This window comes from Bos grunniens, chromosome 5, assembly GCF_055505025.1.
Source record: "Bos grunniens cultivar Pamir isolate PY7600 chromosome 5, Bosgru_T2T1.0, whole genome shotgun sequence".
In the NCBI taxonomy this organism is placed as follows: domain Eukaryota; kingdom Metazoa; phylum Chordata; class Mammalia; order Artiodactyla; family Bovidae; genus Bos; species Bos grunniens.
In genome coordinates this window covers 91,509,448-91,527,657 of record NC_141169.1, presented here as the reverse complement: position 1 = coordinate 91,527,657, position 18,210 = coordinate 91,509,448, and the positions used below count along the sequence as shown (strand labels likewise).

Genomic DNA, 18,210 nt, shown 5'->3' with positions numbered 1-18,210 from the left:
GCAGGCAGATTCTTTACCATCTGAGCCACCAGGGAAGCCCCAAAATGGCTTATGCCCTTCCCCAGATATTGCATAGGAATCTTTAGTAATGTGTGTGTGGTTTAACTTAAGGATTTTCGCTCGTCATGGTGTATGTGTGTTTGCTTTAGCTTACTCTTCTACAGTATGAGACAGTTCCTTAGTTGGGTCAGTCTCAGTTGGGTAATAATAATGAAAGAGATCTTTTAGAGTCTTGCTACTTAAAATGTTGTAGCAGCGTCATCAAGTAGGTTCTTGTTAAAATCACAGTATGTTGGATCTTACCCCAAACCCACTGAATCAGAATCTGCAGTTAATAAGATCACAGATGTTCATATACGTATTAGTTTGAAAAGCACTGCTTTAAGTTACTGAAACTATCTGAATAGAGTGAGTGCTTTTTCTGGCTCAGGTTTTCTTCCATATCCCAGGCTGCTTTTGTTCACATCTTATAGAATCAGTAAGTGTTCACTGGGAAGGAGAACTGACTGAATGAAAGATTTTAATACATGCTTAAACTTAGACATAAGATTGGGTGGAAGTAGAAAGTCAGTTTTTAGTTCTGATCATATTGTTATACAGTAGGAAGAAGGACACTGCTTTCTATGAAATCTGTATCTGTCCTGTCAAGATTATAAATTACTTAGGATTTGTCTCCTTTGCTCTCCTGTATTAAAACTGTTGTCTTTATCGGTCTTGAGACTGGAGGGAACCACTGATTCTGGGATGAATCTGGAACCAAAAGAGAGCCTGGAGATTTAGGATTGGACTCTTTCTAGCAGTTGGAGGTGCCAAGCAGGGGTCATGTGGCAGGACTCCACTTTGTCCTGTTGGGCAACGGGAGGCTTTGTGGGGATGCCACCCAGATGTAGAGTGTCTCTCAGTCTTTCAGGGCAGAGAACGTGCCCCTTAAGCTCCTGCACCATTGCATTTGCAGCTTGTTGCCAGTGGTAGACAGAGTTCATGTGCTTTAATACCTGCAATACGCTTTCCTTTCATGAGGATCTGCATCCACATGAAGTACTGGTTTTCAAATGAGTAATACTGCATGTGAGCAGTATTTCGCTATTGCTTAGGGTTCATGGCTATTTGGACTCAGAAGGCTCTCCTTCTGGGGTGAAGTTCATAAGCAAAACATGTTACGCACTGGGTAGATGGACTCTATTGCTAGTTGGATTTATTGCAAGGGTATGAGTCTCTTGACCTTGTTCTACTTTGTTCAATTTAAAGAAAATTAATTTGGTTTCACTTTCAGCTAATTTTGGACTTCCAAGTAAAAGCAATGGAGATACGTGGTTAAAATAAAACAGAAGTGTGTTTACAGTTAAAGTCTGTCTTGCTTCTCCCATCTGCCCCAGCACAGAAGCACTTTGTGTATCCTTGAAAAGAGGTTTGCCTTGAGGGGTGGCTGTATCTCCATGTCTGCCTCCACTTAGGTATGCAAAGTGGAACTGTACTACCCTGCACTTCTGTGGGGCTTTTTTTTTTTTAACTTGGAGGTTGTACCATAGTAGGCCATTGAGATTTATCTCTTTTCTGAGGTTGTTTATAAATTGAGTGTGATGGATTGCTCATTTAACACTACTATTTATTTGCCTTTGGAGTTAATCAGTATGGTTTATGAAAGTATGAACTTTACAGGGGAAATGTTTTAAAATATATGAAGCAAGTGGCAAGGAAAATAGGTAACCATTTTGCTGTTAAGGGCCTCATGAAACTTGGAATTTCTGGGGCTCAAGTAAAAATTTGTATTTCAGTATAAACCATACTTATGGTTTATTCCTGCAGAAACAATATATACATAAAATTTCATATATTCAAGAGTTGATTCGCATTTAAGAGTTTTCTAGAGATTATGGAGTTTTAGAATAAAGGGTTAGAGCTGACGTTTAGAATCTGTAGATAGACTGGGAGATATTTAGCCAGATGAACTTAAATACATGAATATCCTTTAAAGAGAAATCTTGAGTCATTTTTCCTATCTTTTTAAAAATCTTTATTGATTTGGCTGTGCCATGTCTTAGTTGTGGCATTAGGGGATCTAGTCCACACATTGGGAGTGTGGACTCTTAACCGCTGGACCACCAGGGAAGTTCCTATTTTTTGTATCTGAAGCATCCTAAAAACATTTTTGTTACCTTTGAAAAATGGATGCATTTGATTTTAGACAATGCTGCTGCTGCTAAGTCACTTCAGTCATGTCCAACTCTGTGTGACCCCAGAGACGGCAGCCCACCAGGCTCCCCTGTCCCTGGGATTCTCCAGGCAAGAACACTGGAGTGGGTTGTCATTTCCTTCTCCAATGCATGAAAGTGAAAAGTGAAAGTGAAGTCGCTCAGTCGTGTCCCAACTCTTAGCGACGCCATGGACTGCAGCCTACCAGGCTCCTCCGTCCATGGGATTTTCCAGGCAAGAGTACTGGAGTGGGGTGGATTTTAGACAATATATAAGTAAAATTTCAGATGTTCAAGAATTGATTCACATTTGAGAGTTTTCTAGAGATTTCACATTTAAGAGTTTTCTAGAGGTTACCGAGTTTTAGAATGAAGTGTTAGAGCTGAAATTTAGAATCTGTAGGTCGACTGGGAAATGGTTCAGGACTTCAGTTCAGTTTAGTAGCTCAGTTGTGTCTGACTCTTTGCCACCCCATGGACTGCCGCACTCCAGGTCTCCCTGTCCATCACCAACTCGTGGAGTTTACTCAGACTCATGTCCATTGAGTCGGTGATGCCATCCAACCATCTCATCCTCTGTCGTCCCCTTCTCTGCCTGCCCTCAATCTTTCTCAGCATCAGGGTCTTTTCAAATATGAAAAGTATCATGATACTTTCATCATGATAAAAAGTATCATGATACTTTTTCAAGTATCATGTTTGCAACCTGTGGATAATTGAGAAAGACAAATTATATATAGCAAACAGGACAGTGTTATTATTGAGTTCAGATTTAATTATTTTTATTGAGGTATAGTTGATGGTACAATATTATATATTTTAGGTGTGCAGCATAGTGATTCATAATTTTTAAAGGTTATGAAAATATCCTCTGCCTGCCTTTTTTCTGTAGAAAAAACTTTAGCCAAAGAAAAAGTTTAATCACAAATGTGAAAATGTAGAAACAACGGAAAACAGAGAGCACCAAATAATGTAGTTTGTGTGCATAGTCAAGGACCTTTAGTTCCTTCTCAAGGGCTATAGGTAATCCTCTGAGCCATATCCTGTGAGCAGTCTTACAGATACTGAAACCCTCACCAGGTAGAGGAGTTAACTTATGTGATAACCAGACTGTAGCCATGACATAAGCTGCCACAGTTTTGACAACTGGCCTCAGGAAATGGAAACAAACGGACCCTCGAACTGAACTGAACTATACTTAAAACAATCGAGATGACTCTGATCAGACCACAGATGACCAATTTCTGTATGACTGTCAGAGCTGACTGTACTGTTTCTACAAGTAACCCCCTCCCTCAGCCTATAAAAGCTCTTGCCCACTGATGGTCATTGGAAGGTCTCGGCCCTTTGGACAGGTCCCCTCCCACTCCCGCCCCGCCCTACCCCACCCCCATCCAAAAGAAAGCAAACTTGACTTTCCACCAGCCTGGCCTCTTTAATGATTGCTTTTGAGCAGCAAGCAGAGCAGCTGGACCCCACTTTTGATTACAGTTATATTCCATTTATTAGTTATAAAATATTCCCTGTGTTGTATAGTATATGCTTGTTTCTCCTAGCCTGTTTATTTTATACACAGTGGCTTGTACCTTTTAATCCCTCCCCCTTGTCTTTACTTCCCCACTACCTGCTCCCTACTGGTAACCATGAGTTTGTATCTAGTCTGTATCTGAGTTCAGGTTTAGATATACTTTTTTGTGTTTTTGAAATTTTCTATAATAAAATCTTAGTGGAATGGAGAAGCATGCCCCTTAAAAGTTAATGTGAATTGTATAATTTACTGGTACTTAAATTAAGTACAGGCAGTTTTAGCTTTTAATAGGTTTGAGAGTCTGAAGCATTCTTACTGTTGGTCGTTCTGTGATTGATACTACTTCCATGTAATTTCTCTATTGAGAAGATACGAAGGAAGGAAATAAAGTGAATTGCTCTTAAGATGAAGGCAAAATGTGTTACATATTTTATGATGTGAAATTCTTAACATTAAAAATTACTCACTTTTATTAATGACTTTTATTACTAGTATTTTTTAGTAAATAAAAAAATTAGTATATAATACTTTGTTTATTAAATAAGAAGTAAGAGTTTGAGGTGCATAAGACTTTGAAAAAAATTAAGGGCCAACAAAGTACTTTTTGGACTTTGGTAAAATCAGAGAAACTTTTGCCCTTAGTTCTCTCTTTTGCTTTTTTATCAAGAGGGAAAATACAGCAAAATTTCCCAACTGCGTTGCGATGGAAAGAGGTAGGATGTGGTAGCAGTTGTATTGTCAGATTAGTGAATGGAAGAAAAGATCAACAAGTGATTTGCAACACTGTAAATATAATCTTTTGATTCTAAATTATTTGCAGCTGGAAACTTTATTATTTTATCATGCTTCTTAGAGAACTCTGGAAGGGGTAGAATGTGGTGAGCTCTGTGTGTGTGTGTGTGTGTGTGTGTGTGTGTGTGTGTGTGTGTGTGGTTTGGTTTGTTTTCTGTGGGGTATGGTGTTGGGGACTTCATGTCTGCCAAAAGTTGCTTAAATTATTCCATGGCTGGTTTGAGGTACTAGTTTTTTTTTGCCTTGATTTGCAATTTATTGCAAATAATATTTATTTGAAATTTAGTTTTAGAAATAATTATTTGAAACTAATTTTAAAGCATGTTGTTTTCTGGTGGAAAATATGGTTCGTATGCTTTATGGGGCAGAATGTCAAGTTGTAATCTTAATTATTTATAAGATCATATTCATGTTAGTGAACTTCTAGGAATAACACAGCCTTTTTTCTTCTTTTGTAGCATAAGCAGTACTATAATGGATGTAGACAGCACAATTTCCAGTGGGCGTTCAACTCCAGCAATGATGAATGGACAAGGAAGCACTACTTCTTCAAGCAAAAATATTGCCTATAATTGTTGTTGGGACCAGTGCCAGGCTTGCTTCACCTCTAGTCCAGATCTGGCAGATCACATCCGTTCCATACATGTAGATGGTCAGCGAGGAGGGGTTGGTTTTGTCATTTCTTTTTTTCACTCCCTGTTTTCATTAGTTTTATTAATTTGTATTTTCTAGTTAGGCTTTTTTTTTTAAGTAATTTTTAAAAATTTTTATTTTTCAAATGTTTTATTTTTTCAAATGTTTTTTCCCTTTTATTTACTTTCCACATATTTGAATCAAATTAAATAGAACATATTATGTGTTGGATTTTAATTTGCTCTTAGGTGTATTACTTTGAAGAAATTAGACTTTTTAAAATATGGTGGGAGTATTGTAATGAATACTGTGTATTTCAAGGTTCTGATGTTTCGAGTTGAAGGCTTTTAGGAATTGGCACTCTTAGGGATTTCCGTTGTTAGAGTGGTCTTAAATTGTCCCTGATGCTGACATTAACTGGAGAAACTATTGGTATCAGGATTAGTATATACAATCCTGTTAAATGGCTATCTGTACTCATTATTTGTGACTATTGATCATCTTTCGTAGGTTTGTCAGAGCTCATTTAGTATTGACCTATAAACTTAGGAATCCATTTAGTCGTGTCAGTTCATATAATTTTTATTGAATAGTAAGTAAAGAGCTAAAGCAAATTAGGTAAGTCACAGCATAATGGGGCAAAATATTTGTAAAATTGATAGCATAGTACATACTTTTCAACTTTATCTAGATTTTTGTCTTGAATAGTTAACCAGTCTTAGTATGTTTTTTAGAAATTCAATGTCACATTTTTAAGTACAGATAATTTATTAGGCCACACACTGTCTGTCAGTATGGTATAACTATTGAGATACACTGATACTAACATGATTAAAATCTTCTTAAGTAAGTGGGTAACTGTTTCCAAGGTAGTATTAATATTTAGATTGTATTACTGATCTTTTTTTTAAAAGCATGCAGCCATAATAGGGACTCCTAATATTTTTACCATTGGTATTGCATTTGAAATTTCTTTTTAAAAATATTTACTGTTATCACAATATGTTATAATGTTTCAGTAGTCTTTCAATTACTTGTATAAGTGAACATTTGTCTCTTTATTAGATTTAATACATATGGGGTCTGGGTAGATATCAGAGGGTGTATTAACATATTATTGACTGGGGGATTTTTGCAGAAACTTAACGTGTATGGTCGGCAATGTGTTATGTAAGTGAATATTGAAACACTGTGGTCAGTAACATTTGGGTAACAAAAGACATCTCTGGTCAATAAGTTGCTAATGAACTCTGCCCAGCTCAGTGGTTAAGCTGCTTTGGTAACAGTCTTTATTTCACCCTGTGTATATCCCTTGGCTTCTTGGTCATTACAGAGTTGCCTTTTGTACACCAGTGCTTGGAATCACTTGATAGATCACCAAGGCAGTCCTGTGAACCACGGCATGATGCTTTATAGTCACTTGACTTGGCAGCTACATGCAGGATCCCAGGCTCTGCAGGCATGGTCTCTTAGTAGTAATAGGAGACTTTCACATTTCTAAGTCTTGATCCTACAAGTTGAGTTGGCACACGGCCTTTATGAGAATGTTTTCAGCCTTTTACAGATTTGGAAAAATGGAGTTACAGACTGAATGTGTAATGTAATCACTGCACCTGCATGTATCTTACTGATATTACAGAGCCAGGCGTGAAGTTTTGGTATTTCTACTTTAAACATGTTGAAACGGAAACCCCCAATGTCATTTCTTGAATGCTTATTCATAAAATTACTTTATTACAAATAATAAGATTCTCTGGCTAATTTTAAGAGTAATTCTATTTTGACTTGAGAAAGGAGTTCTGATCTTTGAAGGACATTAGTTGCTAAACTACAGACTTAAAGGCTCAGCTAAATGAACAAAATACATTTCATTACATTCCCATTATTTTTGCATATCAGTCTTTGATGTATAGACTTAAGCTTTCAGAATGAGAGTTTGAATGAGAATTTGAAAACTTGATGTGTTGTGTGCTCAGTTGCTTCAGTCGTGTCCAATTCTCTGCAACCCCATGGAGTTGTCCAACTCTCTGCAACCCCATGGAGTGTAGCCTGCCCCAGGCTCCTCTGTCCATGAAGTTCTCCAGGCATGGCTACTGGAGTGGGTTGCCATGCCCTCTAGGAGATCTTTCTGACCCGGGGATTGAACCTACATCTGTGTCTTCTGCACTGCAGGCAGATTCTTTACCACTGAGCCACCAGAGAAGCCCAAAACTTAATTACTACTAGATAATTTAGGAAATCTCAATCTGGTTTGTGCTTTAAAATAGAGTAGTTATCTTATGGCCATACCACCCTGAACACGCCTGATTTCAGTTACAATTTAGTAGTTGTTAATTGTTGTTTTTTTTTTTAAGTGACCTCTTTGAAGGGAAATTTTTTTAAAGTCATTTTAATTATTTTTAAGTGTGCACTTCAGTGGCATTATCAAGTACATTCACATTGCTCTTCAATGACTACTATCCCTCTCCGTAACTCTTTCGTTGTCCCAAACTGAAATCTACCTATTAAATAATACCTCCCTAATCCTCCCTTGTGCTAACCTCTAGTAACCATGGTCCTACTTTCTGTCTTTAAATTTGACTATTCTCACTCGCTCTCCTGTATAGTGGAAAACAGCTGATTTTGATGACATTTTTAAAGAGTTTTTAATTCTCTTCTTTCTATCCCAAATGTGAACTGTCACAGTGGAACAGAAACAAATGAGGAAAATTATTGGCAACTCTAGAGGATTTTATGTTTCTAATTACTGAAAGATGACAGTTCTTCTGGAGCAGTAAGGTAGCAAGATCTACATCCTGTATTAATTCCTGTTCTTTTTCTCATCCCACTCTGCTGTTCACCCTGGGAAAACAAAAACTATAACAGTTTAGTAACTTCTTTATGTGCCTTAAGCTATTTATGTTGCTATGTCACGTGGACTTTAATTGTATTTATAGGCTGAAGGCAAGTGGAATTTTAAGGTTTCCTGACCTTTTCATATGTCAAAGTGGGTGGATACTTAATCCTGTAGTAAAAGTTAAGCTTATCATTTAAGCACCTTTTTTTTTTTGGAATGTACCTTTTTTTTAAAAGTCATGAAAGTACTTTCTTTAAAAAATAAAGACAAGCAAGAAAAACTTAACCTTTTTTTGTTCAGTAAAACAGAATTGTGTTCTTGGGTTCATACTTCATGCATGACTGGATTTCAGAAACTAGACCGAGCTACTTTGCTAGTCAAATTTCAAAGGCCTGTGTCCTCTTATTACACACGTAAGTCTTGGTAGGAGGGGAACTTCGTCTTGTAGGGTCTCAGTGGTTCAGTAAGATCCATTAGTGTACTGTGGTTTTTCTTCCCCCTTGTCTTAACTGTTTCTCACTTTAAAAACAGTTGCCAGAAGGAAATCTGTTTATCAGGGGTGCTCTTACACGTGTTATTTTTATTAAGTTTACTTTTGTATATGTTCTTTGGTGCTCTTGAGGCAAGAGGGCCAGAGGGATATTTTGGGGGAGCTGATGACAGGGTATTACTATTTGGAGAGCTGAATGAGTTAACCTTGATGTTACATAAAATTAGGCTTGTAGACTCTCATGGTTACACTGAATGCTACTAGGAAATGGGGTCAATCTTAGGAGGCCAGTTTGAGTTTTGATTGCCAGTCTGATATTACTAGATTCTGAACATAACATGAAATTGGGCATATCTTTTGCAATAAATGAGGGATGTTTTTTCCTTGTATTGTGAGAGCTTACTGAATAGTTGTCCTCTGTTTATTAAATATCTTTTAACAGAGGAAATTGAAAATGTTAACACATTTAATGTGGCTAAACATTACAGAATACAAAATTATAGCCTTCATTTTAGATCTTGAAAGAGTAGACTGATTAGAGACAAAATAATTAGACGTAAAAAACATTTACTTCTCTTTTATATGTTCACATTTTGTGAAAAACTGAACTAATTTTTTTCTAAGAGCTTAAAGGAACCCTGAGATCATCCATTCAACCCCTTCCTGACTTTATTTTAGATTGTCTGTCTCTTATTTAATATAAAATCTTTTTGTATCATTTTACTACAGAAGGAATCTATTTAGTAAAAGTAGGCTTTTTTCACTCCCTTTGAGGATGTAAATTATATTGCTTACCAGCTCTATTTATAGAGTATTAGGCTGATTTTACTTTACCAGTAGTAACAGAATTTTCCTTATACATGCTTATTAGACTTTGTTAGGTTGCATTGTATTGTTTTGCAGTGAGTCTTAAAATTTACTTAATTTCTTGATGGATTCATTTATGCACTTCATGTATGATATGTTGGTAATCAGGTGTAAGTGCATTTATTTTTACTGTCACACAATCCATCATAGGTGTAGAACTTGTGTTGTTATTATTGTTTAGTCTCTTAGTTGTTTTTGACTCTCTTGTGACCCCGTAGACTGTAGCCCGCCACGCTCGTCTGTCCATGGGATTTCCCAGGCGAGAATACTGGAGTAGGTTGCCATTTCCTTCTCCAGGGGATCATCCTAACCCCAGGGATTGAACTCAGGTCTCCCGTGTTGCAGGAGATTCTTTACCGTCTTAGCTACCAGGGAAGCCCATGCATACATTCAGGTAAATACTCTAGTTCAGGAAAATTGACCAAAGTAAGACTAGGACTACCCTTGGTTTGTACAAGCTTCTTCATTTTAGGCCTTTTGGAGGGGACCCCTGACGGTAAAGCTGACTTGTTCTGACAGTAATGGGCAAGGTTTTCTAGAGGAGTTCTGAACAGAAAGCCTGAGCTTCCCTCTAACATAGAAATTTTAGACCTCTTCATCTTACAAGTTAGGTCATTATAAATCTGAAGCTGGTAGTAGAACGATTCTTTTAATGGCCGTGTGCTGTTTTTTTCCTTGGACAGTCTGGCAGAAAAAAATGTGCAGCAGTTATTTTGAGAAGGGACCTCCAGTGTCTAATATAAACCCAAGTTTTCTGTTAACTAGTCCTGAGAGAAAATATTATCTTGTATTTTCATTGTGTTCTGGACTTACAACAGGTGTGTGCTCATAGCATCTATTTGGTGACAAAGGAAATAGAGACTTAAATTAGTGGTTCTTTGAAGACTGTGTAGCTGCAAAATATGAAAGGGCTGGATAGATTTTAGGTTGTTTACTTTTGTTCTGTTTGTTATCTCTAATACAGCCTGTTTTAACTAAGCCAGTTTATCATGAAAGACTGGACTATGAACCTCAGTGGTCTAATTAACATAGTTAGATCTTAATTCATTTTAAGATAGTTTAGAGGAACCATGTTAGATTTTGTTCTTGAATAATTCCATTCATATTGAACTCCTGTAATGTTTTCAGTGTTAATTTTTACAATGAGAAAGTTTCTAAAAATGGAGTATAAAAATGTTTTTCATATGTTGTGCATACAGAAAGTCTCAGGTCAAATACCCCTTTGTCAGATTTTGGACTGGACTTAAGGAAATTTAGCTTTTTAAAGATTTGTGGTTTGGGGGAATACTTGATAATGGATTTTTAGTGCCCATGTTGTGTATCAAGATTATCCTTATGCAAGTTTACTTATCCCCTTTCCCCTCAGAGTAGTTTTCAGGTATTAATATTCTGCCCGAATATAGCTAAACATAGTTTGCTTTGATCTCTTTACACTTATCTCATTTCCTCTAAAATTCACTAGGTTGAAGGTTATGGTTTTTCTTTGAACCTGAAGGTGTTGGTGCCCTAATAGTGTTACTAGACATTATTCCATCTAGAAGGATAGACCGTACCTGTTCACCCTAGAGGCTGTTATCTGATGGAATCACATGGCCGGCAGTTGCCTCCTATTAGTGTTGGTTCAGAGGAAAAAGAATTAGAAATCAGACATGGTTGGTTTTCCCAACTGTAGCTGTTGAGTAGGGACAGAATGTGAGTATTTATCTTGTTTCTTTGAGAGTAACTCAGCATAGGTGTTTCTTAAGTGTTATAACAATTCTTTACTGTTAAATTTTTTTTTTTGCATAACTGAGATTAATTTTGTTCCCAAATACTTGCTTTAGGACATACCTGTTTGTGTATGACTTGTGAAAGCGTTTTAAACCAGTCTGTTTATTACTTGGATTGAAAATTTAAGACAGTCTTTGTAGTCTTGAGTTAGGAAGTTGATAGGATTGATATCCACATATGATTATTAAACACTGGATTAGTCTTCACAGCATATTGGTGTACCTTTAAAGACTTCTCTACATTCATTAAAAAGTGGCTTTTAATTTTGGGAACTTTAGGAATCATTTTATAAACATGTACTAGGGTCAGGAATTTTTTTTTTTTAAAGAATTTTAAATATTCAGGAGGAAATGTGACATCATATCTGCTTAACTAAAAGAAACTAGCAAATGCTTTAAGCACATCAGCAGCAATAACAGTGTTGTCTCGTTGTGAAATGGTTTTGAGTAAAAATTGATCTCAGTTATTTTAGACTGTTTTTCTAGATTTCTAAAAATGTTCCTTTAAACTTACTGTTTAGTGATTGTTTCCTCAGTCCTGTGTGTATCTTTGTTTTGTTCTATATGCAGTACATTATAATCTTCAAAGTGTGGCTCTATTTATAATTGTTGTAACCTTAGAAAAGAACAGAGCCTATAAATGGTTCTTTGAATGTAATGGTTACTGTAGGTTCATACTTCTTTTACCGATGATGGGGAGCAGTTTTCAGTTTGATAAAAATAGAATCAGTCAAAAAAAAATTGGTATCTCAGTGGTAGGAAGATGGTAAAAATCATGTTAGTTGTTAACCCAGTCATACTCAGCTGCCTGAACCCAAGAATGTGGGTCTATTATTATAGAGTAACTGCGGTCATAGCTTCTGCAACTATATTAATTTTAGCATTCTGTATTAGATTTTGCTTCATAATCAAGACAATTGGAAATCATTTTAAATAAATCAAAACAATATAAATATAAACATATTGGTATGCATTTGAGAATAGGAAATCAAGAGCAGCAAAATTATAATTGGAAAATTTGTTCACTCATTTTTTTGAAGGTGAAACTATCAGTAACTACCAGTTGACTGTTTTGATTTATTGTCATCATTTCTTTATACCTTAATATATTCCTAATATTTACAGTTAGTACATGCTTGTTCCTTCATGCAGTAAACAAAAAAACTAAATTATGGTCCATCGTTCTAGTTCTTAGGACTATATTGTTAATATTTTGTATATTTCCTTCTGAATGGCCCATTGGGATTGGTATATCAGTTCCTTATTGAGGGAGTGGACAGCAGCCTTAAAGGGGAACGGTTAAAACTGTGCCTCATGTGGGAGGTTCAGAAAGTTCCTACAGTAAGCATTTTGACTGACTGGTACATTCAATGTCTCTTTGTCAATTGAAGACTTGCAGCATGTTTACTTGAATTTACAGGGAATAAAAGTCCCTGTTGAAAAAGCGATGAAAATAATTATGGCCCTTCTGTTAACAGGTGTTTGTTTGCTTATGGAAAGGGTGTAAAGTATATAACACTCCATCAACCAGCCAGAGTTGGTTACAGAGGCACATGCTGACACACAGCGGAGACAAGCCTTTTAAGGTAAGTAAGTGTATATGAGTTATTTTTCTTAAGTTCAAGTTGACATGTTTCTTAATAGGCATACTTTTGCCCTCCTAAAAATTTTTTAAAGAACCATTTGTTTTAATATTCCTGTAGATGCATGAGATTTTATAAAGTAGATGAAGGTAAAGATAATTTAATCTGACTTTTATAATTTGAAGACCAGAAAAAAGTCAGTGTGAAGGTAGGGTCTTGAAAACAGCTAGTAGGCAGAGTAGCACCTTGAATGGATGTCTTTAAAATTGCTTGGTTGTGGTTAGTACCTTGTACTCTAATTATGTTTTCTTAGTGTCATAGGTTTCAGCCTTTTTAATTAGCCAACAGTCCTGATTATTACATGAAAAAATTTTGAAATTGTGGAGAATTAAAGGGTTTGATTTCTTTCCCTCACTTTGAGATCGTGTTACTAAGCTTAGTCATAAATTACTGTGTCAAATAGATGTATTTGGGGAATTCTGAGGAATTTCATGTAAAAACCATTTTTTGTTTTATCCTCATAAAAAGTTAAAATATTTTGCTTTGTAACTATGGAAAGCATATATCATAGAGATGAAAAGTTTAGAAGTTTAGTATGGAAAGCATATATCATAGAGATGAAAAGTTTGTCTTTAAAGGAGTTTAGTAGTTGTTAAATACAGTGTCTACTGGTATGTATTAATAAGCACTGTTGTGCCAGAAACTCATTTTGGGTTTCATTAGAGGAGGAGGTAATTTGTGTACAGTTTTTTTTTAATTACTTAATTTCCTTGAAAAAGATAATCATTAACAATTTTAAGAAATTATAAAGAAAAAAATTTGTATTCAGAAATTTTTCTACCTTTCTTATTTTCTCTCCCCTGAATATATAACTGTTCTTTTTAATTACTGGTGAATTCTTTATGGAACTACAAGTAGATTCATATGTAGTATCGTTATCCTTCCACTTACACAATGTCTAATAAATATATACTCTCTGTATATTATTTTTTATAAACTTTATATTTTAGAGCAGTTTCAGTTTTACAGAAACATTACAAAGATTAGAGTTCCCTTATGTCCTATACCGAGCTTCTCCCATTATCAGGAATTCTATTGTGTGTATGTGTACCTTGCTTGTGTAACATGCTTTGTAGTAGAGATCTTTTCATATCTGTTCATAAAGAATATTCTCTTTTTAACAGCTTCTTAGTATTCCATTGTGTGGCTATAGCAGTTCATTTAACCGGACTTGCATAGCTGCTTTGGTTGATTTCAGTCCTGTGCTGTTGCAAGTAGTGCTGCAGTGATGGATCTTTGAATATATGTCATTTTGTACATGTGTAATTATAAATGTAGGAAAAGTTCCCAAAATGATGAGAGTGGCTGGATCAAAAGCTATATAACCATTAATAATTTTAATAAATATTGCCACACTGCCTTGCTGGGGGTTGTGCCTTTATCAGCAGTGTTAGAGTGTTTGCCTTCTTCACAGCTTTGTTAAGAGGGTTTTGTCAAACTTTTATATTTTTGCCAATCTAATAGATGAGAAATTGCATCCTGATGTAGTGGTTGTCCCATCAGTTGCATCCCCCTCCTCCCCTTAATGTTTATTTTGGTCTTCCCTGGTGGCTCAGTTGGTAAAGAATCCACCTGCGATGCAGGAGACCTGGGTTTGATCCCTGGGTTTGATCCCTGGGTTGAGAAGATCCCCTGGAGGAGGGCATGGCAACCCCACACCTAGAGAATCCCCAAGGACAGAGGAGCCTGGCGGGCTGCAGTCCATGACGTGGGAAAGAGTCAGACTCAATTCAGCGACTAAGCCTAACACAGCATAGCACAGGATTGATTTATCTTTTTTTGACTACTCTGGGTCTTCCTTGCTGTGCATGGACTTTTTCTAGTTGCGGGAAGGTGCAGGGGTGGGGCTGCACATTGCTGCAGTGCTTGAGCTGCTCATGTGGCTTCTCTCGTGGAGCCCCGGCTCTAGAGCACAGGCTTAGTTGTTCCTCCGCATGTGGGCTCTTCCCAGCCCAGGAATAAAACCTTTGTCCCCTGCATTGGCAGGCATATTCTTAGCCACTAGACCACCAGGGAAGTTCCCAGCTTGTAGGATCTTAGTTCCCTGACCAAAGATTGAACCTGGGCCCCCAAAGTAAAAGCGCCAAATTCTAACCACTGCACTGCCAGGAAATTAATTCCCTCCCCTGATGTAGTTTTAATTTGATTTTCCTCTATTATCAGTGAAGTTGGGCATCTTTTCATATGTTTAACCATTTGGATTTCTTTTTCTTTATTCTCTTAAAAATAGTCTTATTGAGCTTTCTGTTGGCATGTGTGTCCTGTAATGTTAACCTCCTAGTCTTCCCTCTTCTCATACTGCAGGTTCTGGCCCTCGTGTGACCTGGGACAGTTTTTTGAACTTCCTGTCTGATTTGTAGCTGCTAATAGTGGTTACCTCATAGAACTGTACAGTATATAGTAAATGTAAGAGCTTATTGTTAAAAGTAAGAGGATCATTTACTTTACCATTGTGTTCCTTTGCATATATTTTTCTTTAAGGCAGCCATTCTTTTGCTGGTTGGTTATGATGTTCAAGTTAATTTCACAGTTCATAGAAATGGATTTTTTCCCGAAAATCTCTTTTTAGAAGCTGTAGAAGAGTCTCATTGAAGAGGGGGAAAGAAACTGTCTTTAAAAGACAGAAGTTAAAGGTTGTGATTTAGTGAGGCATTGTTCTGTAAATCGTAGGAACCATTTGAATCAAAAAAGTGTTTGTTGATGTTTGCATTGCATAGCATAGTGCTGGGCATTTGGAAAGCAGGGTGAATAAGAATGGAGACCTCTGCCCTTTAGAGAACTTTTTTTCTTTAGGATTTTACAGATGTAAGTAGGTTTTAGTAATAAAATGTCTTCAGTTCAGTGCAGTTGTGACTCTGCGACCCCATGGACGCCAGGCTTCCCTGTCCATCACCAACTCCCGCAGCTTGCTGAAGCTCATGTCCATCAAGTCGGTGATGCCATCCAACCATCTCATCCACTGTCGTCCCCTTCTCCTCCCTTCAGTCTTTCCCAGCATCAAGAGTCTTTTCTAGTGAGTCATTTCTTTGCACCAGGTGGCCAGAGTATTGGAGTTTCACCTTCAGCATCAGTCCTTTCAGTGAATATTCAGGACTGATTTCCTTTAGGATTGACTGGTCAGATCTCCTTGCAGTCCAAGGGACTGTCAAGAGTCTTCTCCAACACCACATTTCAAAAGCATCAATTCTTCGGCACTCAGCTTTCTTTGTAGTCCAACTCTCACATCCATACATGACTACTGGAAAAACCATAGCTTTGAGTAGACAGACGTTTGTTGGCAAAGTAATGTCTCTGCTTTTTTAATACGCTGTCTAGGTTTGTCATAGCTGTTCTTCCAAGGAGCAAGTGTCTTTTAATTTCGAGGCTGCTGTCACCATCTGCAGAGACTTTGGAGCCCTAGAAAATAAACAAATCACTGATTTGTTGTCATTCAGTTGCTAAGTCATCTCTGACTCTTTGCAACCCCATGGACTGCAGCATGCCAGGCTCCTGTGTCCTCCACTATCTAATAAAATGTGAAGTGCCAATAAATGTCTGTCAAAAGGTTCTCTGGAAACATGGATTAGTGACCAATTAATGGGACTGGGAAAGAGGAGTAGAAGTTGAGTGGGAGTTGACTACAGAAAGGGGATCATGTGATTTGGAAAATTTTTTTTTTAGTTGTAACATATCACAGTGTACATTAAAGTGTTTAAAGTATACTTAAGTATTTCCTGTGTTTGTATGTACCTGTGTAACCACCATTCCGATGAGGAATATTTACACTCCTTCCCCTAGACCAGATTATGATTTCTGTCATCTTGACTTAGTTGTATGAACTTTTGTGTCTGGCTGTTTTCACTCAACAGAATAACAGAGATTTGTCCTGTTGGAGGTTGTTACTCTTACCTAGTCTGAGTTGTGTCTGACTCCTTTGCGACCCCATAGACTGTAGCCCACCAGCCCCTCTGTCCATGGGATTCTCCAGGTAAGAATAGTGCAGTGGGTTGCCTTTTCCTTCTTCAGGGAATCTTCCTGACCCAGGGATTGAGCCCATGTCTTCTGCACTGCAGGCAAATTCTTTACCGCTGAGCCACCGGGGAAGTTCCCTGTGTACCAGTCATTTAAATAAATAGTTGCTGTGTAGTATTCCACTGTACAGTAAAGCAGTTTATTCTTTCTCCTGCTGATGGGCAAGTTGGTTGTTTCTGGTCTTTGGCTGTTACTAATCAAGCTGTCTTAAACATACTCTTCCGCATGTGTTCTGATGGCAGACATGTACTCATTTCTCTTGGTTGTATAGTTAGGAGTGGAATTACTGAGTCACAGATAAGTATATATTTAGCTCTAGAAACTACAGACTCTTTTCCAAATTGGTCATACATTTTATGTTCCCACCAGCAGTGAATGAGAGTTTTAGCTGCTCTAGATCTTGATATTTGCCTCTTATTAATTTTAGCCTCTCTGGTGTCTATTTAGTGGTATCCCATTGTGACTTTATTTTTTACTTCCCTGCTGAGTAATGATAGGTTGAACACATTTTCAAAGGCTTTGGCTATCTGAATTTCCTCTTTTGGGTGAAGTGCCTATTCAAGCCCTTTTTTATTTTACCGAAAGATTTGTTCTTATTATTATATAAAATTTTATATGTATTTTGGATAGAAGTACTTTGACAGATATGTGTATTTGAACGCCAGTCTGTCTTTGGTTATCTTTTTTACCTTTTCCTAACAGGATTTTTTGAATAATAGTTTCTAGTTATAGTGAAGTCTAATCTGTCAATTTTTTTATGGTTAGCGTTTCTTGTATTGTGTTTAAAAAATCTTTGCCAATCCTCGGTATATGAAGACGAGGAGGATCTTACAGAGAAGAGTTTTGTCTTATAGTGATAGAGGGGATCATTTCAAGAGGTGTGTGTATATATATATCAGTTCAGTTCAGTCGCTCAGTCCTGTCCGACTCCTTGCAGTCCAGGGGGCTCTCAAGAGTCTCTCCAACACCACAGTTCAAAAGCATCAGTTCTTTGGCACTAGCTTTCTTTATAGTCCAACTCTCACATCCATACATGACTTTGACTAGATGGATCTTTGTTGGCAAAGTAGTGTCTCTGCTTTTTAGTATGCTGTCGAAGTTTATAATTTGCTTATCTCAATACTTAACAAGTATATAATTAAGTTGTTTTTAGTGTATTCATAGGTTTCTGCGAGTATCACTGCTACTTAAAGAAATACATGATTTTGAAAAAAAGACAGGCATAGAAGAGTAAGTGAACTATTTAAAGAATAACATGCAATTTTATATATTCAGTGATACTTTATGGTGGCAATTTGAAATCGTTAAAAAAATTCTGACTAGTAAGCTTGGACTGTCTAGAAACTAAGTATAAAAGCAGTTGGTTGCAAAATGTTGTCTTTCCATACTTTTATTATTTTACTATCTTTTAGTCTGGAATCCAGTTATTACAAGGAGTTACATTATTTA

At 36.8% G+C, this 18,210-nt stretch overlaps 1 protein-coding gene across 3 annotated transcripts in view; it reads left to right on the top strand.

Annotated features, from left to right (window-relative positions):
* Positions 1–18,210, top strand: part of AEBP2 (AE binding protein 2) — a 124,157-nt gene that overhangs the window by 80,150 nt on the left and 25,797 nt on the right. For all 3 annotated transcript variants that reach the window (XM_086401875.1, XM_086401873.1, XM_086401874.1), the window contains exons 2-3: positions 4,971–5,178; positions 12,586–12,693. In XM_086401875.1, the coding sequence (XP_086258001.1) occupies positions 4,987–5,178; positions 12,586–12,693 (300 nt within the window). In that variant the 5' untranslated portion in view covers positions 4,971–4,986. The remainder of the gene's footprint in view (positions 1–4,970; positions 5,179–12,585; positions 12,694–18,210) is intronic.